The 22,837-nt window shown below is 40.7% G+C and overlaps 1 protein-coding gene across 5 annotated transcripts in view; it reads right to left on the reverse strand.

Moving 5' to 3' along the window:
• Positions 1–22,837, reverse strand: part of RALGPS2 (Ral GEF with PH domain and SH3 binding motif 2) — a 114,078-nt gene that overhangs the window by 73,123 nt on the left and 18,118 nt on the right. For all 5 annotated transcript variants that reach the window (XM_064719381.1, XM_064719377.1, XM_064719380.1 and 2 more), the window contains exons 2-4: positions 17,915–18,042; positions 15,197–15,304; positions 5,427–5,477 (exon numbers count right to left, since the gene is read on the reverse strand). In XM_064719381.1, the coding sequence (XP_064575451.1) occupies positions 5,427–5,477; positions 15,197–15,304; positions 17,915–17,971 (216 nt within the window). In that variant the 5' untranslated portion in view covers positions 17,972–18,042. The remainder of the gene's footprint in view (positions 1–5,426; positions 5,478–15,196; positions 15,305–17,914; positions 18,043–22,837) is intronic.

Genomic DNA, 22,837 nt, shown 5'->3' on the forward strand with positions numbered 1-22,837 from the left:
AACAAGGATGAAAATTCACTTCTTTAATTTAGTGCATAACACATGTTCAGAGACAAAGGCATACAGAGACACAATCTTGTAAGTTTTAAAATAACAGAGCAACAACACATTGAAGTAATACAGTTACACTTGTTCTGATTCCTTCTGAAAGTTGAGATTCCACAAGTGTAATTTCTGAATTGTGCTGAGTTATTGATTATTACCATTCATCTTTTGCTGAATTAGAGCTTTCCTAATTTTGTAACCCCAAAGATCCTGCTTCAAACATGAAGCTGAGCTAGAGAGCCAAATGTCCTTTTGTTTTTAATCACTTTCTGAAGATATTTACAGAGATGATACACCTAGTTAACTCAGTCTAAGACATGTTTTTAACTTGGCACATTGCATTAAAGAAATACCAAAAAAATGTCATCATTTGCAACAATAATAAAAGAAACAGTATTTTCAGTTTTCCCTTCCAAAGGAGCCTATTTTGGGAAACTGCATCATCTTGTTATTTACTATCACTTAATTTCAGCAAAGAAGTTTTCATTAAAATCATAAATAACTCCATGTACCAAAATGAGCTCTTCCATTTGTATACAACAGACATGAATAGATGCAAAGACATTCAGCACACAACCTGTTCCACAGTACTACCAAGAAAAAGAATCAAAACAGACACAGCTTAATTATTCAAGTGGCATAATAGCAAAGTACAGCCCTCCCTTTTTACTTATTCATGTCTTCCTTCCACATCATCCACTCTGAAGTGCTCTCAGTTTTATTAGCATGCTGAAAACTCCTCACTGAAGCCAGATTCACACTACACATCCAGCTACCACATAACTTAGATGACTCAACGTGTAACCAGTAATTGTGTCACTTAAGACACAGTTTAAAAGAATTTGGTATTGGATAGTCTAAGTTCTAATTTTTTTGACTTTTTATAACCAGAAACTTAGCATCTTTCTAACCAGGAAAGGCACCCTGAATTATTCTACTTGAAGTTTGTGTGCTGGTATTTGTTTGTTAGAGAAGACCCAGAGATTCTTGGCCAGGCACTGGAAAGAATGCAGAATTTATGGCTTGGTATTGAGAGCTATTCCTTCAAATTTCACTAGAAAGTTGTTCCACCTAAATCTACCCTGTTCATGTGGCATGTTCAGCCCAGGAGAGCACACACCCCTGTTCTTACACCTCCACTTCCATGAGTGTGCAGGACACAACCACACAGCCCTGAATTCGTCCTGCTCCAAAGGAGAGCAGGCTACTGCAGAGGGGAGCCATTCAAGAGAATCTGGATTAAATTCTCTATCCCTCAGCATCTCCAGTTTCCACTGGAATCACAGCTCTGCACTTGGAGGAACACAAGGGAATTTATTCACAGGCATTTGATAACCCTTCCTTAACAGCAGGAAAAATTAGTTATCACCTCAGGTTCAGAGAAAGTATGTGAATTTCTTACAAATTCAGCCATGTCCTTAATTTGCAATTCTCATCACAGAGTGAAAAACTCAATGATTCCAGGCAGAACTCCCCATTGCCCTGCTAAGGGCCACAGGGGACAGACATCAACAGCAACAGATCTGAGAATACTCCAAAACAAAAGATCCTGCTGCTGCCTGGGAAGACACACGTCCAAAGGTTTTCCAGAGGTGCTGAGGCACAGTCACACAGGCACCCAGGAGCTGTGCCACCCCTCCTGATCCTTCTACAGCCTAGGGTGACATCCACACCACTGTTCAGGGACAGACACAGGAGAGGCACAGAGCTCAGGGAATTCCAAAAGCATTTCCCCCTCCCTTTAGGAAGTGTAGGAAATATTTCATCTCACTTGCAAGACCCCTCTCTCTTGGGCAGCCAACTTCCTATTTCTTACTTACTCTATTTCTTGATCTTCCTCTAGTATTCTGCCTTTTCCACCAGAAGTTTCAAACCTGAAGTATTCCCCAGGATTATTTCCTTAGTCTGCCAGTCAGCTCAGGAGCAGGAGCTACATCACTACAACCACCAATTTCTTACTTAATGTGGTACATTTAAACTGATCTGAAAAAGTGAAAGACATAGGACCAAGAATACAAAAACTGAACTTTCTCTGTAGCTCATTTTGGTTTTTATTCCCTTTTGAATGCATAGCATTTTAATTTCCTTAACAAAATACTGTGGGAACATTTAAATTATAACCTGTACTACACAGCAGAGAACGAGATCGTGTTTCTCACAAAAACCTTTATTTAGGTCAAAGGGAAAGTTTCAAAAAGAGGAGAAGAAGCAAGGATTAATAGTGGAACCATTCTACAACTTCAGAATCAGCAGAGATTAAGAATACTCAGTAAATGATTTTTTTTTCACTGCCTAGTCTGGTGAAGCAGAGGGGATGAAGAGGTTAAAGACAATAACCCAGCAGGGATTTTCAATATGAACACATGGGCAAATAATTTTGGATGACATACTAAAACATGTAAAGCAAGTGATCAGATTTTCCAAAAAAAGCAAGCTGATGTGTTCTGCAAGGGGTCATGTGGCTGTTATTTAATGTTAACACAACTACCTGTCTTTAGACTCCTTTCTTTTACAGGAAGGCAGAGCTTTACAGTCACTGCTCTCTAGAAAGCCACAACCACTCCAAGAGAGAGAACAAAAACCAAAATACCACTCACCATTCCCAGGGAAGAGAAGGAAATCTTATGACTGTCTGGGAGAACTCTGTAATTTTTTTTCCTCCCTTAAAATTAAAATGCACATTGGCTGCTTTCATACAGATAGATGTTTATGTCAGAGAGGTGTGTTCTTTATAATCTTTATTTCTTATACTGCAGCCCATTAACTGTTAATTAGCAAACAACCAGTAATTCCTTCTCCTTTCTCAGAAACAACTTGCAGGTGATTTGAATGAAGAAGGAAGGTGGTTTCCAGAAGCCAGGAGTGACACAGCCTGCACACAGCTCAGGAAGAGGATCCTGTCACCACAGAGGATCTGACCATGTAATGTTCAAGTCCCTGCTTCTGGCTCACCCCCAGTGTAAAGGGATCCACCACTTCCCTTAATCCCACATTCTGAGCTTCCAGTCTGTTTTTCCACCAAGCATGAAATGGTGACTTGTAGTGGGCAGTGTGCAGGAACTTGAGCACATGTGTGAAAGCACAATATTGCTATGAAATTTGAATATAAACAGAAATAATTCTATTTACTTACTTCAAATAGAGGCAAAAGGCTGCTGAAGTATTTAAGTGTGCTGTGAGCATGTTCATTGATTTTGATACTAAAACAAAAACTGCTGCATATTGCTTTGGAAAGTGTTATTAGGCTCTGGTTTTTGTTAAGATAATCAAGATGAAATTCTGGTATTGCTTTTTATTAAAAAAAACCCTACCTGTAATAATTTAATAAATATTTTAACACAATGAGGAAGGTAATAATTTAAAAGATATTAAAAGAATACTGCTCACACAGCCTAAAAATGAAAATTCATCACCAGCAACTAAAAAACAAAGCATCTCTGAGTACATCTTTCAGAAACCTTACTTGAGAAAATAAAACAAACACACATTAAAGGCTAAAAAATTTGATTCAGACACCACACTGCAGTTTGGGAAGCAAAGGGAGATTTACAGCCTGTGCAATGAAGATTTGCTGGTAAATTACAAATTGCAATAAACATCCTGTTTTTAAATCACAGCACACTGGGGAAAAACATTGCTCATCATCTCCCACCATGCACACAGATGAGAGCTGTGAAATTCAGTATCAGTGTTCAGAATGAAAAACCCCAAGTCTATCAATGCCTCTCAGTCACTCACTGCAGACTCAGCTTAGGAGCCCTTTCATCCAGGTGAAATCAGCTCAAAGGTGGTTTGTTTTCTAATTCCAAACTCCACAATGCTGGAGTGCACATGCCAAGGGATGGATAAAGATCTACCAGTTGAATCAAGACATGGATATGGCACAGGTGGTAGAAACTTGAAGGAAGCTCAGAAATCTACACCACTTCATTAACCTGCTGTCAAGATGCCTTGAGGTAAACTAAGCCTTCCATATCTGATATTCCCTTCTGCAAACCAAGAGAAAAGCAATTTAATTGTATTTAGCCTTTTCTGATGTGAGAGCTGATCTCTACAGCCCTTTTTCTCAGGGGATGAACAATGTTTAGAGACACATCAGCCACCCTTCTTCATGGGTATTTCCCACTGAAGGTATCACACTAATTTTCCTTATTGATTTTTTTCTCATTCTTATAAATAATTACTTTGCAGGTACATCTGCCTACACTCTCCTATTTTTTCTGAATAGCCTTGGAGTGCCTTTAACTGGCAGAATATGTTTATCCTATCCTCCAATAGGATCTCTCTTTTTTAAAAGCTCTTCTCCAAAGCTTTAAAGCATTTTGCCCTTTTATTTGACTCCTCTAAATGTTTTTCTCATATGTATTCTGTGCACTACTTTTGCTAATCTTAACTGCTGCTGCGATGTAGGTTCAAAACAGATCAAATGGAAACCTCTCTGAAGGATTAAACCAACAAAAAACTCCAAAAACCCAAACCAACAAACTAAGAAATGAACCAAAAATCACACACAGATCCACAAGTGCTGGGAAATATCTTGTGGAAATACTATGAAAGCTGAATCATCTTCAAGTACAGATCAAACAGCAGCCTTCAAAAAAATTCCCAGGTAATACAAATGATGAAATCAATAATCACAGCCAAGAGATTGAGCTGGTTTCTCCACTTGAAGCAAAACATTGCTCAGCAGTCACAAGAGTGACATAACAAACCTGCTGCCAGTGAAAGAGTTTGTAATGGACTGAAGTGACTGATGACCTGAGAAAGAATTCCACAGCACTGATAAAATGCACAACAAACTGAAAAATAAACCCTCAAAGTGCAAAACAATGCCCACAGGAAAATGCCGATGTTCCAGCAACGAGGAAAAACAAATTCATCATTTATTACAGTCACTGTGAAGATGCTGAAATGAGCTCAAGTCAGCTAAAATCTGAAAGGAATATGGCACTGCAAAAAAACAAATGAGAGAACACAAATCATCAATGTATTATCCCAAGAGATCACACACATCTTGAATGCCACTACAAGCATTTTCATTTTGCCAAAGGAGAAGTGAAGCAGTTATGGAAACAAGGGACAGGATGAAGTATTAAAACACGTATCAGTACCTGAAACCTAAAACATTATAATCAGAATTACCAAATCAGGATGTTTGTCATTCAGAAACACTAAATCCCACATGCTTCATCTCCAGCACAAACTGAATTAAATACCAATATTAGTCTCCAAACAGGCTATTAGTTCCAGATATTTTCTGTTAAAAAACCATCTGGGACAAAAACTAAGATTTATAGACATACACTTGACAATTCCAGATTTTATACTCTGGCATCACTTTTCTTATTTAAACTGAAAAACAAAGCTAAGGAAATACTTACCTCTGGTTGAATTGCTTTAAATACAGGCACATCCATCAGTGTTATTTGACCCTGGAATAAAAATTTCAAGAAAACAAAAGTTAAAATCCAAATTAACCTTGCATTCCATTTAGGTGCTGTGCTGCTTAAGAACTGCATTTTTTCTGTTTCCTTTTCTTATTTGGCTTTCATTTGCTACCTAATCTCAGAGGTTTCAGCTTCTACCACAGGGCCATACTGCAAAACCAAAGAAAAACGTGCTCCCAGCTTTACATGCACAAATAATAAACAAATTATGATTCCTGAGGAGCATAGTCCTGCAGTTACATGGGCAAGTAAGAGCTGGAACTCAGAAACAGAATGTAAAAGCCTCCCCAAAAAGACAAGGAACTGACTGTAGTTGCTCAAGGGCAGCTTCTCTCCAAACTCTGAATGTTAGCCCAGCTACACAGCTCTGCTGAAACATCCCTACAACTTTTCAATCAATACTTGAACCATATTTGAGTAAGAAAGCAAAGCAATTGTTCAGTTGCTCAGCAACAGTTCAAATTCAACACAGTCATCTCTTTCCCAGCAAGGCAGAGTCAATAAGTGCATTTCATTCTGGTATGTTTGCTTAGCTTTGAAAAGAGTCAAGTCAAAGACCAGGTTCTGCATTTTGAAATATATTCACAGAGCCTTATTTTAAGTTTATTAATCCTGCACATTTTAGGATTGCTGACAGCCTATACATCTAGAAAAAAAAGACCATTTCTTTCAAAGGTAGCCCAGAAAGACCAGTGCCATCCGAGTTAGATATCACAAATTTTCTTTTAATAATGAATCCAGGGACCTTGTTCTGTTCCCTCAGCTGTCAGCTGCATGGCTTTATTCCCATTTCCTTGAAAACAGCAGTGTCCCATATATACACTCCAAGGTACACACTGACAGCTTTGTGACTCCCACAAATTGCAGCTGCCACTGGATGCCACTGTGGATGGTGGAACAGCTCCTCAGAGAAAGCCAACCTTGCAGGAAAATTTCAGCTGGGATGCTCTAGGAGAAAGTCAGCAACTACAGAGATGTACCTGCTCTAATGAGGCAAGATTTTGTGTTTTGCAAAGACAACCCAATCTGTATTTGGTAGCACATCTTGACCTCTAAACGTGTTTTTAGATAGGAATTCTGACAACCAAGGATAAACATAAAAAAACTATATATATCATTTGTCTGTAGCCAAGACCCTGACACAATCACCTGGTATTTTGCAGTACAACACCAGAGAAGTAACAAACCCTTTATATGTTTCACTTTTACACACTTTCCTTCCTGGTCTCTGCTCTAGTGCTCTTTCCCCCAAACACCTCCATGTGGGGCTGGAATGTTGATGTGCTGGAGGGCAGGGAACCTCTGCAGAGGGATCTGGATAGGCTGGATTATTGGCCAATATCCCTCTCTGCAGAGGGGTCTGGACAGGCTGGATCAATGGCCAATATCCCTCTCTGCACTGGGATCTGGACAGGCTGGATCAATGGCCAATATCCCTCTCTGCAGAGGATCTGGACAGGCTGGATCAATGGCCAATATCCCTCTCTGCAGAGGATCTGGACAGGCTGGATCAATGGCCAATATCCCTCTCTGCAGAGGCACCTGGACAGGCTGGATCAATGGCCAATATCCCTCTCTGCAGAGGCACCTGGACAGGCTGGATCAATGGCCAATATCCCTCTCTGCAGAGGATCTGGACAGGCTGGATCAATGGCCAATATCCCTCTCTGCAGAGGATCTGCACAGGCTGGATCAATGGCCAATATCCCTCTCTGCACTGGGATCTGCACAGGCTGGATCAATGGCCAATATCCCTCTCTGCAGAGGATCTGCACAGGCTGGATCCATGGCCAATATCCCTCTCTGCAGAGGCACCTGGACAGGCTGGATCAATGGCCAATATCCCTCTCTGCAGAGGCACCTGGACAGGCTGGATCAATGGCCAATATCCCTCTCTGCAGAGGCACCTGGACAGGCTGGATCAATGGCCAATATCCCTCTCTGCAGAGGCACCTGGACAGGCTGGATCAATGGCCAATATCCCTCTCTGCAGAGGCACCTGGACAGGCTGGATCCATGGCCAATATCCCTCTCTGCAGAGGGATCTGGACAGGCTGGATCAATGGCCAATATCCCTCTCTGCAGAGGATCTGCACAGGCTGGATCAATGAGTGTCAATAAAGCCAAGGGCTGGGTCCTGCCCTTGGATCACAGCCCCAGGCACAGCTCCTGTGAGGAGAGTGGCAGCAAAGTGAGGAACCCAGTGCTGGAAGAGCAGCCACAGAACTCCACCTCCAGCCTCCCATTGGTGTGTTCAGTTTATCAAGCTTCCTCAGAAATGTGTTATTTTTGGTGAGGATGTGGCTGAGTGGGTGCTTCATTACGCTCCTCAGTAAAGCAAATTAATAGCAAAATTGGTTGGGTTTGGGAAGATAAAATGAAAAGAATGGGCAGTTCAATAAAATTCAAGTAGAAGGCACATTAAAAGATCCTTGCAAAATACATGGGCATTTCAATAGTTTTCGACATTTCACTGCAAATCCTCCTCACTAAAACAAGATTGCAATAACAGCACAACAAAAATAAGCCAGGAAATTGATTCTTTGTTCACACTGAAGAGAGAAGACTTAAAAATAAATGTTGGCTTTCTTGCTAGCCCTCCAGAATCCATCCTCTTCATCAGCCTGAACTGCCTTAGCTCAATTGACTTGCTTCACTAGTGACTCCTAAACAAATTATTACTTTAAGATGGGATCAATACAAAATACTTATGAAATAAAAAGCATTATTAGAACTTCACACCACAATTCACATATAAAAATAAATGCATACATTTAAAACAGGAATATTAAAAAGGACATTTTAACACTGAAAAAACACACAAGTGTCAGGGTTCAGGATTAGTGGTCATTATTAAAAATATCTGAAATTGCTAATAAATACATTACAATATTTTAAAAGTCTGACAATTAAATTCTAACAGAGAGATCTCTTTCTTCTAGCACCATGTTGATATTAGGCTGATGGGTTTTTTTCCTTGCTGGTTAACACATTTTTGCTTTTATTGAAACCATAAGTAACACTGTATCACAGAAGCACTAGTTCAAGAAATACCCCTTATTGCAGTTCCTTTCTCAGAGAGCTTGAAATTTCTATTACGAGTTCCCAGGGCTTAGTAAATTGCTCATAATTCAAATGAACCAAGCCACTGAGAGCTGAATATCTAAGCTGATTGCTAAAAAGCCATTTGAGTTTGTAGATATGACAATAACTCACATTAGAGTCTAAAACTACATTTAACAAAACAGATTTTTTGAAACATTAACTTGCTCATATTTATAAGTCTATATTTATAGGTCTAATGATTGAATTTTTATTCTTGTAAAACGTGCTCGCTCGCTGCTAAGTAAGTAAATAAAGCAGACTGAAAGGCTGGCAGCCTAATTAATAGCACTTGAAATGACAAAGCTTCAAAAATAATTTCTGAGTTTTATGTTATGTGCCATTGCTCAACTCTAACAGCAACAAAAAACTTCGGCCCTGACCCTCTCAAGGGGAATTTGAACCCCAATAAACAAAGCCCCTAGTTTGGTTTCTGCAAGTGAGAGGGATACAATGCACTAACTTTTCTCACTCCAGCTCCTTAACCCAGCCAATACAAATTCTTGGAGAGCTTCCCTCTCCCAAATGTGGTTTAATGCTTTAATATTCAAACCAAAAATTATAAGTGTTCAAATCAACTTGTTACATGAAGCATGCCAACCATAACTTCTCTGGTTTTAGAGCTGCCAGCTGCACAGATTTAAAAAAAAAAATAATTACATGTGCAGTACAAAATTGTGAACTTGTCCTTACTTATCATTTAAATAAGCATTCTGATTATGTAGAGAGAGGGAAACATGGTATTTTCTCTCTTCCCAGAAGTGATATTTCTACCAAGTTCATTTAGATAATGAAGTATTTCATCATTGCACAGGGTGAGCTGAATGGAGATTTTGTTTCTGTTTGCCCTAGATCCTAGATAAGAGCTCCAGAATATAAGTAGAAAAGGTATGTTTTTAATATATCACAATTACATTTCCCAATTCTCAACCACTTGAACAGCTGTACAAGGCAAAAGCATCTTTTGGAAGGGGTGCATGATCATTTTCCAATGAACAGAGTGAAATGGCTGCAGGAAGACACCTCCCCAGCCTTCACAGCCACAGCAGCTCTGCACGTATAGAAAAGACCTTGCCTGGGGAGTCTCCACAGCCAAGTGCAAAAATATTTCAGCTCTCATGGGTGTTGAGAAGTTGGACTTGTTAACAATTAAGTACTTCAAAATACTAAAATTATTACCACACAGCTTCTTATAAAGAGCTTTTACCCCTCTCTCGGGGAGGTCTGCCGGGTCAGAAATTTTATATTCAAACAACTCAGAACTACATTTCTCTGTGCTGCTTCTTTGAGGAATATGAAGAAGCTTAATGAAATAAAATTCAAAAATATTTCCTGATTCTTTCTCTTTTCTATGAGGACACATGGATTACTCTCCTTCCACAAAAACTTATCACTTAAGAACTTCTAGTTCCAGTTAAGACCACTGCATTAAGCTCTACTCAACATCTCTATATCAAAGTTCTCATTGGACCTGGGCTATATTCCCACTTTTTTAGTCCTTCTCAAGCATGAACTCTTTCTATCAGGCCACTTGCTGTATGTACTGTAAGTTTTCCTGCCATGTACCTACCCTAAGGACAGGGCACTTCCCCCACTGCTCCCTCCCAGACAGAAAACCTTCAGTCTAAAAACAAATTCGGTTTCTGTTTGAAATTTTAAAAGTCAAATGTCTGCATTCTGGTCATTGAAGAATACTGCCATCACCTGATTTTACTTGAAGCCATGTTGGTTGAAGCAGCACTTCATAAATTGTTCCTTAATCTGAATTTCTAGAAGGAATTACATTTAAGCCTTCCAACTTGGCTTAGTGTTGTCTCTCTAGGCTGCCAGGATATTTTGCTCACCGAAAAAATAGCTAAGCCTCTGTTAAGCACAGCATCAGTAGGAGAATAATTCTGCTGTCCAGAATGAACACCAGGGGATTCCAGTTCCTGTGTTGAAGCTCTCCTTGTTTTCTCACAAAACTTTTATCATTAATAGTTCCTCCACATGCTGTAATTAAGTTGCTTCTTCTTGCTCTCATTGGCAACCTATTTACTCTAATACTCTTCTGTGAGGTAAAGCTAGCAGGATGTAGATAACCTGATATTTCACTGTCATAAGAACTCCTCCTTGTTTCATTGAAACCATTTAAAAATAAACTCTATTTTCACATTGTTTCCAAAATAAGCAGTATTTTCTTCCAACAACCATCTGACAAAGCTTCACAGGAATTAAAAAGACAGAAATACACATACATTTTAGCATGAGCTTACTCCACAGCACTTCCAGGGACTAGGGCAAAGAATAAAGAATCCTTCTTAGATAACTAGGTGGAAAAAAAAGCAATGGATTTATACAGCTGCGCTTCCCTTAATTCTACCTCAAATATTTACACCACCGTGGCTAAGTCAAAGTATAAAATGGAAAAGTGAGTCAAAAAGTAATAAACAGTCTAATAATTAAACAGTAGCTGTCTAAGGAATAAGAATTTACTGTAAAGCAAAAAATAAATATTTCCTCAACCTGAGGTTGGCCAGCACCTTAATTTGGAGCTCGTGTCCCCAAGCATTCTCCTTCTTTCCTTCAGCCTCACCAGCCTCCCCTTCAGTGGCAGCACTGACAGATCCCTGCCCCACACTTGTGCCCTGTGTGCTCCAAACCACACTTCTCCCTGGCATGAGAATGGGGAGCATTCACTGCCACCACGCCCACCCTGGGCACACCAGGGCCCCCCAGCAGGGCCAGACACCACGGGCAAGGCTGGCCCCAGCCTGGCTGTGGCTTCCAGCCCAGCAATAAAGAACTGAGCAGTGACCAGCCTAAAAGCAGGGCTTTCAATCAGAGATGCTCTCCTTCCTAGCTCCAGCTACAAAGCTGGCCATTGAATCCTTAATGTGTCCTGCTTTGTCAGGAGCCAGGGCATCCCTCTGGCTGTCCTGAGCAGCCCAGACCCTGCCAGGGGGCTCACAGACCCTGGCACACAGCCCAAAATGCCTGCGATTATGATTACGGAGCAAGTTATGATTATGATTATGACCCATGGAGCAAGTTACCAACCTTAGATGAAGATCTCCAAGCCATGACAAATTAAGTAGAATGACAGTAAATTTATCACAAGGTGAAAAAGTAGATTTTGGGGTTTTTACAATGGAGGTTCAGGGAGCAAGATGGAGGAATCTGGGCATGTCCAGCCTTTCTCCTTCTTCTTCTTGCCTCCATGTTCTGCTGTGATGTTGGCACTTACAGACTGGTTTGGAGTACAAGCTCACTGTCTAACAGTGATGGGTATTGGAAAGTAATTGTAAACATTATAAAGACATAACACTGCCCCTGGGGCAGGCAGAGTGCCTGGAACTGTCCTGCTGGAAAGACCTCAGCAGGGCAGGAGAAAGAATTTTATAGATAAGATACAATAAACAACCTTGAGACCGAGAAATGAAGAGCTCTGACTCCTTCTTCAGTGCCAGGCTGGCAAAAGAGATTTTCTAAGGCATCTCAGGGTCACTGTGACAAGCTAAAGGAGATCCTGACACTACTTCATACTCATTGAATGGGATTCTTCTTCCCCAAAATCCATGCAACACTCAGGTATTCAATACATCCCCTGGAAGCTCTCTGTAAACTGCAAGGTGATAAAGCAAACTGTAAATTTGCAACAGCAGCAGGGCCTGAAGATCTCACCCATTTCTGTAACTCAGCCCTTTCTAAAGCAGCCTTCAGTCTTGGGAAGGATTAAAACCACCCAGCTGCTAACAAGGTTATAACTGACTCTTACACCTCTATTACAACAAGAATTTCCATTCCTGTTCCAACTGGCCCCCTTGAAGGGCTGGAAGACTTTTGCTTATGAGACAAAGGACCATTACACGAAACAGCCCTCCTCCTGTGTACTCAGGACAGTGTTAGATGACTGCCAAAGGGGAGAATATGGAAATAAAATCACCAAAAATATCTGCACTCAGGTTTCTCTTTGGCTTGGTAGCAGCTTCTTGAAAATCCAGGATTATAACCTTTTGTTGTCCAACTTGTCTCTTACCCACTAAACGACTGAACAGAGAGAGTTTTGGAATGATAATGATGTCTTTGAGACAGTGGGAACTGAAAACACATCTGTGTCTCTCACTGGTACTGAAATCACTAGCATGGATCTTATTTCCAGTGTATCTCAAACTTCATTATCTTTCAGATTTTTCCTCTTTTTCAAAACTGTACTTCTCCCATGTGTGCACAGGGACCTGTTCTGATCAAAACAGATCACACAAGGTACAGGATGGGACCTCACACTGTCTGTGTGGACTTGATCCTGATCAGTGAACTCTCACCTTTACACTGCCTCTGCTCAGGGACTCTTCCATTGGAGCCAAGGCTTCCTAACCATTATTTAGACAGCTGCCTAACTACCTCCTGTGCAGCAACTTACTTTTATTGCTATTTTACTGGCTTGTTCATGTTATCTTTCCTGTCCATCAAAAGCTACTTAGGTAGCCCACAAATTATTTCATCAGTTTACCACTTCAAAATAAACGACATTATTTTAAACAGTATTCATTCAGCTGCCACAGAGACATGTCTGCAGCCTGAACTGCATCCATTTTATCAGAGCTATCACTAAATGAGAAGCTTTCTCATACTTTAAAAAGCAACTGGCAGCATATCCATGTCCAACCCAACAGGTACTACCCACCACTAGGAAACCTCACACATTTTTGCATCCTCTAGAGTTTGGCCCTACTGCATCCCTCTGGTGGTCTTCACATCCACACTGAAACCCAGATGAAGATTTTACACCTCTCTGTTGTAGCAGGATTAAACCCAGCAAGAGTAAGAAGTGGCCAAGAAAATAAAAACAAGAGTCAGAGATACTTTTCCTCCAGGATACCTAAGTCTTTGCCAAAAATTTATTTATTTCTATAACCTTCAGCAAGAATGATCAGAAAAAGACAGTAATCAAAGCAAAAAGGTGCTACTGGAAAAGCAGATACATGCCTGGGGAAACAAGCATTAACAAAGAAGTGCAGCTGTGTAAAGAAACACTGAAAAAGAAATGAAATCAATTCTTTCCTTGCCAAAGGACTGAATACTGATGATTTTGTTCAATTGTTCAGAATTCTACATGCAAAAAGTTTCATATTGATTTATAGTAAATCAAACCCACTACAAAGAACTAGACAGTTTAAAAGGAAAAAGGTTAAAAGCAAAAATGTTTCTTTTGAGGACTGAGAAAACAGCAGAATTATGCTTAGTAATAGAAACCAAAAATACAGGCACAGCTTCATAACTGTCATGTGAAATGCTTAATTAAAAGATTCCTGTTGGTGAGTAGAACTCTACCCACTTTGAGGTGTAACATGAAAACAGGAAAAACACTGGATTTGGATACAGATTTTTTCCTAACCAAGATTTCTTAAGCGGGTAACATTTAGAACACACAGAGTCAAAGGTTGCTGCATTTGAGAGAAGAAGGATTAGATGGTGGAGCACAAGAATGATGAAATGTGATTCTATGACAAGGCACCTCTGTATATTCTGCTGTCCAAGGGAGTGACAGCAGCTCCACAGAGACTGACTGATCCATTCTGCTGCCCAACAGCATCCACCACTGGTAAACAGTAGAGCCATTCAACAAACTCATTCTGGCCTGAATGCATAATCCACTGGAATTCATGTCCCTAGCCCCAGATTCCCTGAGTTAGATTTACTTTATGTACAGGAATCATAAGATAAAACTGGAAGGAGAGCCAGCCCCAAAAAATATCTTCCCATGGAAAGTGGGTGATGCATTGCCCAGCTGATCCTGACAACAGTGCAAGGAAGAGGCCCAAACCACACGACTTGAGTATCAGTCAGGAATAAATCCCATAATTAATTATGATCCTTAGCCAAGAAGAATTTAATGTTTAAGTACCACTTCATAATCCAGCTGCTTTAAATTTTCAGTGTTCTCATTCAAATCAATTGTGCCATTAATAATGAACTGAAACAGTTATTAACAATTACAAACCAGAACAAACTAAATGGGAATATTTTGTGACATGTATTACTCCATATCAATAATCTCCCCAGGACAACTCCTCATGAATCTCATCACTTGAAATACATTAAGAGCTTAGCAATCTTTCTAGCAACATACTTGAATCACTTAGAGGGACCATCTGTTGTCCTCACCTCCACAGGGAGTAAAAACAAAACAAAACAAAACAATCACCCAACGTTTTGGTTAAACATCTCATTATTCTGTGCAGCCAAAAGAAGAAAACTAGAAAAGCAGAGTAAAGAATACAAATAGTTCCAGAAAAAAACCCAAGTGCAGATCAAGTATAGCCTTGCAACTAAAATATGCATGTCAGAATTAAATTGCATCACATAAATAAAGAATCTTTGGTCTATGCTACATATAAGAGTATGAAAAATACCTGGACAGCAGAGGCCAAAAAGCTCCATTAATTTCAATTCAAATTTCAAACAGAATAGAGACAATGAAGAACTAAAGAACAAGATCTGTTTTTAAAATCCATGGATGACAGAAATTAGGCAAAAAAAGTGCAGAAATAGAGAAGCAGAGGAAAATTTGCAAAGGAGAGTCACACACAAAGTTAATTGGAATTCCTGGACTTGCTTACCGCATATTCCTCTGGTGTGACCTTTAGAACATCAAATACCACGGCATCAAAGCTCTTCTTCAGTTCAGCTGAACCCTTGTCACTCAAGGACTCGGAGCTGCTGCTCTTCTGCAGAGACAAAAAAACACTGAGGATGTTTTGGACCTGTCCTCTTCTTTTTGTCTTCTCTTTTTTACACTCCCAAAAGCAAAATTTCTGTCCAAATGTCATTGTTCACATAATTTTTCTATTGGGTAAATTAACAATTCAAATCAGTCACAGAACAGACTTTTTCCTGATGTGGGCTGCAAACAATCAGACCCTCAAAGTGAGATCTGGATTTCTATGGATTCCCTTCTAGCTGCAGGAGGGCAGGGTTAGATTGGATATTGGGAAGTTCTTTGCTGTGAGGGTGGGCAGGCCCTGGCACAGGGTGCCCAGAGAAGCTGTGGCTGCCCCTGGATCCCTGAAATGTCCAAGGCCAGGCTGGATGGGGCTTGGAGCAGCCTGGGACAGTGGAAGGTGTCCCTGCAGTGCATGGGCTTTACCTTCCCTTCCAATCCCATTAATTCCATAATTTCAAAGGAATTTCTCAAAACACAATAGTTATATTTCAATGCATAATTAAATTCCAATTTTATTGACAGCAAAGGTAATAACAGCAACTATATCAACAAAAGCAATACAGTCACACTGAGTTTCAACCAGAAAAAATATCACAAAGGTAAGGAAAAAGACAAGGTTTGCTTCAAGGTAATAGTTATCAATTCTCTTCCACTTACTCTTAAAAACAAGGAAGCTTAAAAAAATTACACTTGGCTACATGTGTTCCTGTTGAAGACATTTAGCAGAAGGGATTTTAGTGTTGTTTTTAAATTACAGTAATTCACATTTGCAAAAAATACCAGATCCTAGGATATCATTCTATGAACATTTATCTCCAAAATAAAGATTTTGCTTCCCTGCAAAATACAAACGTGGCTCAAAAAATGAACTTCATATTGCCTTCATATGTTTCATACCCAGTTTTCACATTAAAGCAATACATCTGTGTTATGAGCAATCACTTCCCCTAGCACAGAGATGCAGACCTACATTCTATTTATTCATTGCTGAAGCTGTACCAGGGGAAGTTAGGCTTGGGTATCAGGGAAAGAAAGGTTCTTCCCCAGAGGGTGCTGGCACTGCCCAGGCTGCCCAGGGAATGGGCACAGCCCTGAGGCTGCCAGAGCTCCAGGAGGGGTTGGACAGCACTGCCAGGGATGGGGTTGTTGGGGTGGCCAACACAACCAAGGCCCTTTGTGACAGCCTGTGCCATCTCACTGCTCATGCTGCAAGCTTTCAAGGCTGTGCACAGGGGTCCTTGAGAATTCAGCCAGCTGAAATAAACTCATGTCCATTTTCAAGCATTTCTGTTATAAGGACACATTATAAAGAAAATGCTTATTTAATAGTGAGTCCACTTTTAATTGGACTCTGATATTACAACCTCTCTGAAAAATCTGCCTTTGAAAACACCAACAAGAGCTCCAAAGCAGACATGCATTTTCAGTAACCAGTATGCTTACAGAAACATTTCAGTTACAAGTCCTCTTTCCTACTTCTTAGTCAAGCCAGGAAAAAAAATACCACTTGCTTAAAGTAAATTCATAGAATTTTGCCAAAATATATGTTACTCAATTTTATCAGGCATCACATAAACATCCAAGACTATTTTGCTCAGTAAAAAGGTTGCTTTCCTCCAAGAAAATTTTTCAGGTGCATGCCAAAAACCAGTCAATGACTCATGTAGCAATTATAACAGGAGTACAACAATCTATATAAAAACAAACAGTGATCTTGGAGACTAATGCCAGCTTTCTTGACAAGAGTTGTGAAATTGTGGTGGAGATTATTTGGTTCCTTTTGGTAGGACAAGACTCCAATTTTTTTTTGAGTCTTTTACCTTGTTTGTGGTACTCCCCATTTCCATGCAAGTGCACACCACACACAGCTGCTATCAAAACTCATCTGTAAACATGTAAATAAACAAAATATCTTTGTTACAGTCCTGACATTCATGGAGGAAGCAACTTCAGTCAGGACTTTGTGGCTCTCATCCCTATTGACTTTGTAGTGCTCTAATTTCAGCCCAAGGCTGCTCCTCAACAAGCAGATGACAAATGGAAAACCACATTCACTTCAAAGTGAGAGGCACCAGCAGAGGAGGCCAATCTGCCCTGCCTGGCTGATGCACACACTCAGCTCACAAGCTGCTCATTTCTAGAGGGCAGAAGCTTGGATGGGCAGGAGGGATCCCCACCTGTGCCAGAACAGAGTCCAAGAGACAAAGGGAACAGCTTTATTCACTGCTGCTGTGTCAGACTGCTCTCAGCACACACACACTAGTACCTGTCAAAGAAAAGAACATTTCCCACCGGCCTTGCCAAGCCAGCTTAATGTGCTAAGAGTGTCTATTCTTGTTAAAACTTGAAAAGAAAAGCTTCCTTGTCTAGATGTGATGGAAGAGAACATGGAAAAAGTCAGCTTTGGCTATGGTATATGCAAGTTCATGCTCTATTTTGGTATGCCAAGTTCAGGACTTTACATTTTATTCACACTGAACTGGAGTGCATGAAACCAACACATAGAACAAGAATCTGTTGGATGACAGCTGTTAAAAGAAAAGCTCACATTTTAGTGCACTTTAAAGCAAAAGCTGAGCACATGGTTAGGCAGTAACTGAGGCTCCATCCTTACCTCTGAAGCAGTAGCTGCAACGTTAACACCACTGGACTGTCCGTTCATTAGCTCCATACTGCCCAACCATCAATCTTCAGCCCTACATGCACAGCAGCATCATCTCCAAGGCAACCCAAGAACCATTCCTACAAAGAGCAAAAAGGTGTCAGAAACCACTTGCTGCAGTGCCTAAAATCCTTAACAAAAATAAAAGATTTCCAAAATGGCTACACCACTCTGAGGTCCAGACTTTGGATTCTGACCTGTATTTTAAGATTACCAAAATACTTAAAACCAACATAAACAACTGAAGGCTCCATTAAGATCCATCAGTCACTGGCAGTATTGACTTACCATATTTTTTTCCAATATTGTTTTCTCTATGCCAGGAATCAATATGTAAATATATGCAGTAGCCCTAACAAATTGAGGTCTGCAATGTCAGTTCATATATTCTGCTTTTCCTTTTATTACCAGCTTTAAAAAGTGTATTCCAGTATATATGTTAACTCTATTAGGTAACTTTGAGGTATTATCACTTCCTGTATTATAGGACTCTTCACCAACTTTAAGCAAAAATTATTACATTGAAAGCAATTAAAAGTAAAAATGGAATTTATAATTTTCTCCACAAATGACCCAAACTATTGCTTAGTAAAAAAAACCCCAAACAGAAAAACACACAAAGGAAAACTCCACACACTGACTTTCAATGCATCCTTACATGAATACTCTGACTTTCATTTCTGCAGAGAAAAGGCTGTAAAGAAATGGAAGCCTATAAAAACTGTAAGACTACCCAACCCCAGTGTAACAGAGTAAAAATTGGTCTGTGCTTAAATTAATGAGCTGTTAGTGCCCTCTAGTGAGAAAACCATTATAAATCAGCTTCCATGGACCTATGTCTATAGCACAGGTGAGTGCTTCCCAAGTTGCTGCTGTTTATTAAGTTCACTTTTGGTTTGTAGTTTAATTCAGAGTATTGCATGGTCTGAAACAACTGGAGAGTGACAGGAAACTGGGTAATGCCACATGACAAAACAGTTTTACAGCAGCTCATACTTGATGCCTCTAAGGAATGCAATAAAATATTCTGAAAAGCTGTATCTCCAAGTGACCTAAACCAAGTATGTCAGACAGACCTACTTGGAAGGCAAGAAACTGCAATACTTAAATAAGAAAATATCCCAAAAAAAGAGCAATATTTAAGCAGTAAAATATCCTCAAATTTTAAAGTGCCACCATAAGAATGCAATGCAGCAAGGAAAGCAATGCAAGAGAGCAATGTGGCCAATGTCAGTCACACACTGCAGCTTCCAGGTATTTCTGAGTATTACCAGTCCCATCTGAGCTGCTCAGCACAGCCACCCACATTCCACCCTCCGTTGTTTTGGGAAAACTGACAGAACTCTCATTCACAGGAGAGGATGCTACATTTCACTTTAATGTTACACTCCCAGTCCATGTGCTTTAATTAACACTGATTCCTCCACTGGAAATGCATTCAACTGCACTTAAGCTTTAAATTACAGAGCACATAAAGGAAAAAATCTCATTTCTGGCTTCTGAGTGTCGCTGCTGTCCTGTCCTTCCCCATCTCAATTACCCTTCAGATTGTATGTGGAATATTGCCAAATGCACAGCTCCCCAGTGCCTCTCTCCTGCAGCCTTTTCATTTACAGAAGGGGAAAGCACAGAAATGAAACTCTGATGTGTTACAAGTTTCATTTATGTAGTGACAGTAGAGGACAGAGGTATCACATCTTCAACACCAGTGTCAGGCCTCCTCACATGCTCAAAATGGTAAATTTATCCCAAAGTAATCTCCTCTGTTAAAAAAAAAACCCTACCTTTTAAAAATTTGGGGTTTTTTTAACCACTATACTTTAAAGGAAAGTTGGCAGTTTGGCTTTGTATGATACAGTTATGGAGAGTATGACAAAATTGTGTAATCTTAAATAAAGGTTATATATTTGACCCTTGGCTCACATCAGCTTCAATTGTTCCCCTTCTCCATATCAATGGGAGGTGAAAAGTGAAAGAATTAGAGATGTCCTTCTGTGCAAGGAAAAATAAAAACCTGAGCTCTGGGGCTTTTTTGTGGCAATATTTGGATGGTGTTAATGAAAAGAAATTACAGCTATCACAGAAGCCTGTAAGTTGGCAGCTCAGCCTCACACCAACAAGAGCCAATTAATTCTATCAGCAAATGCTCAATCTCAGTTTCCTCAATGGCTCCTCTCACATAACCCACAGGCACTCACAGAACTCCCTCCCCATATTCCCTGACAGACTTTGCACCCCACAGGACCTGCCAGGAAGGGACAGCAGTGCTGCACAGCATCCAGGTTCTCCTTTTCTACCTGCTTACTGGGATGGGAGTTGAGAGAACTCTCTTAGTTAGGTGTGGGCCACTATGCTGAGAAATGACTTCTGTGAGGCACACACACATTGGCTTTTTCAATTTATTTTTTTTTTAATAAGCAGAAAATCACTTAGGGAAAAAACCCTTCATGCAAAGAAAATGGAGTTTATAAAATATATAATCTGCCATCAAGCTGCATCCTAACAAAGCTGTCCGCACAATGATAATTTTGTGCCCATTGCTACATTACAAGAGTATGCCTGAATATATTTATACTTTTTCATATTTTGTGGAGATACAGTAAGGAGCTGAATTAGTACTGAACTACTGTAAATATATATTTATAAACTTTGAAGTTCCAGAATTGGCAACTTGCACTATGTTCTCATGTCTAGCAGCTTTCAGAAGTACACCACTACTCCCATAACAGGAACAGTCACAGCAATAGTTTTGGTCAATGTGTTACTTGAGACAAATATTGAAAAATCCTCACACTGGAATAACTAAATCATTTGCTTCTATAGTATCCTTCTGCCCAACACCCAAATAATCTGTGAACAGCAATATCAGACAGTGATCAAGAGCAGAGAAGTTCAGAGCAGCACAGCTGGGTCTGTGGAGTGACTGCCACCACGCTGCAGTAGAGTCACAGTGTTCACTGCCCACCTCGTGTCTCCAATTACCAAAACTGAGTTACACTGAGTAATCTCAACTTCCAGTCACCCTTTCCTCTCCCATTCAATAAATGCCTTTGTGCTCAGACATTAATTGCATGTGGAACTGAGAGTGTTTCTATGATGCACAAACACCTAAGCATTTATGCCAGCCTGAAGCCTTGACACACTGTGTGGTATCTTCCTACCATGCCACTCATACTGTACAGTAGAAAGCAAACTAAAAGTACTGATACAAATATTCATCACACCCAAACAATGAAAATATCTAGACTATTGTGGTTTAGCCCCAGCCAGCAATTCAGCCCCATGCAGCCACTCAGTCTCTCCCCCACAGTGCATGGGGGAGAGAATCAGCAGAATAGAAGTGAAAGATCTCGTGGGTTGAGATGGAGACAGCTCAGTAAGGAAAGCAAAACCCGTGTGCTCAAGCAGAACAAGGAATTCATTCCCTGCTTCCCATGAGCAGGCAGGTGCTCAGCCAGCCCCAGGAAAGCAGGGCTCCATCCTGTGTAACATGGAAAGGCAAAAGTCACTCCAAACATCAGCCCTTCCACCTTGTTCCTCCAGATTTACATATTATTATATCTATGACCTAGAATAATCCTGTTGGGGTCAGCTGTCCTGGCTATACCCCATCCCAGTTTGTTGTGCAGCCCAGCCTCTTTGCTGGTGGGATGAGGAGCAGAAAAGGCCTCGATTCTGTGTAAACCCTGTGGTATCAACACTGCTCTCAGCACAAATCCAAAACACAGTGGAGAAAATGAACTTTACCCCAGCCAAAGGCAGCACAGCTAAGCAGGGTCTGGTGCTTTCAGTGAGTTTTCTGCAAATCCACCCAAGCTGTGGTGCTGACCATTCCCAGGCAGGGGCTGCCCTGCAGATCCCCCAAGGGAAGGCAGCTCCGAGCAGGCCCAGCTGAGGCAGAGCCGGCCCGATCCCAGCACAAAGGGGAGCAGGGAGCGCCCTTTGTGGCAGACAAACAGCGCTGCCAGACCCACTGACTGCAGCCCAGCTGAGTGTGAGGGAATCAACTGCTGCTGGAAACGCTTCTGCCCGGTGCTTTGTTACAAGGGACTGTGACTGTGTGTTGGGGGCAGCAAAACCACAGAACCACGGAATTTCAGAGTATCAGCTGCCTCCAACCCACCAATTCCTTCCTCGTGTCCCCAGCATCGTGACAGGGAGCACACTCCTGTTCCCACACGGGGATCTCAGCAGTATTGTGCTGAAGCTGTGTACTGCAATTGCTCGAGTTCGCTAAGGGGAACTTGCATTTGTATCGTGATTTCAGTGTATTTTGTATCACACTGCTAAATCAGAAATCCTCTGTACCATCAGCCATATTCCAATGGTTAATCTAGCATTTAGCATTCCACCCTCCATGTGAGGAATACCTGAAAGAGCCTGAGCAGAGAGGACTGGACTCTCACAGACGTCTAACACAACACCGACACCAGACTCCCTTCCACAGCAGATGTTCTTGGCTCAGTCTGGGTCAAACACTGTCCCCAAGAATACTGTATAAACAGCATTTTAAAAGACAACCCTAAAATTAAACACAACCTTAAAATTACATTTGAAACTTCCTGCCCAGAACAGTACAGAAGCTTTGAGGAAACAAACACTGAAGTTTTAGGAACAGCTCAAGAGTCAAGATGACCAACATCCTCTTTTATTCTTACACACAATGTCAGTACAAAGTGTCATTTGTTTTGATCACAGATCCCCAAAAAGAAAACAAAAGTGCCTTGCATGGATCATCATTAACTATAAATGCAGAGTCACTACCCAAGGCTTTAGGGACCAAAAAAATCTGTTCCAAACACAATGAACCTGAGCTCCTGATCTTGTGGAAACCAGAGAGTGCAGGAAAACTTACCTCCAAAAGGTAAAAGCTGA

The sequence above is a fragment of the Zonotrichia leucophrys genome, chromosome 8 (genome assembly GCF_028769735.1).
Source record: "Zonotrichia leucophrys gambelii isolate GWCS_2022_RI chromosome 8, RI_Zleu_2.0, whole genome shotgun sequence".
Classification (NCBI taxonomy): Eukaryota; Metazoa; Chordata; class Aves; order Passeriformes; family Passerellidae; genus Zonotrichia; species Zonotrichia leucophrys.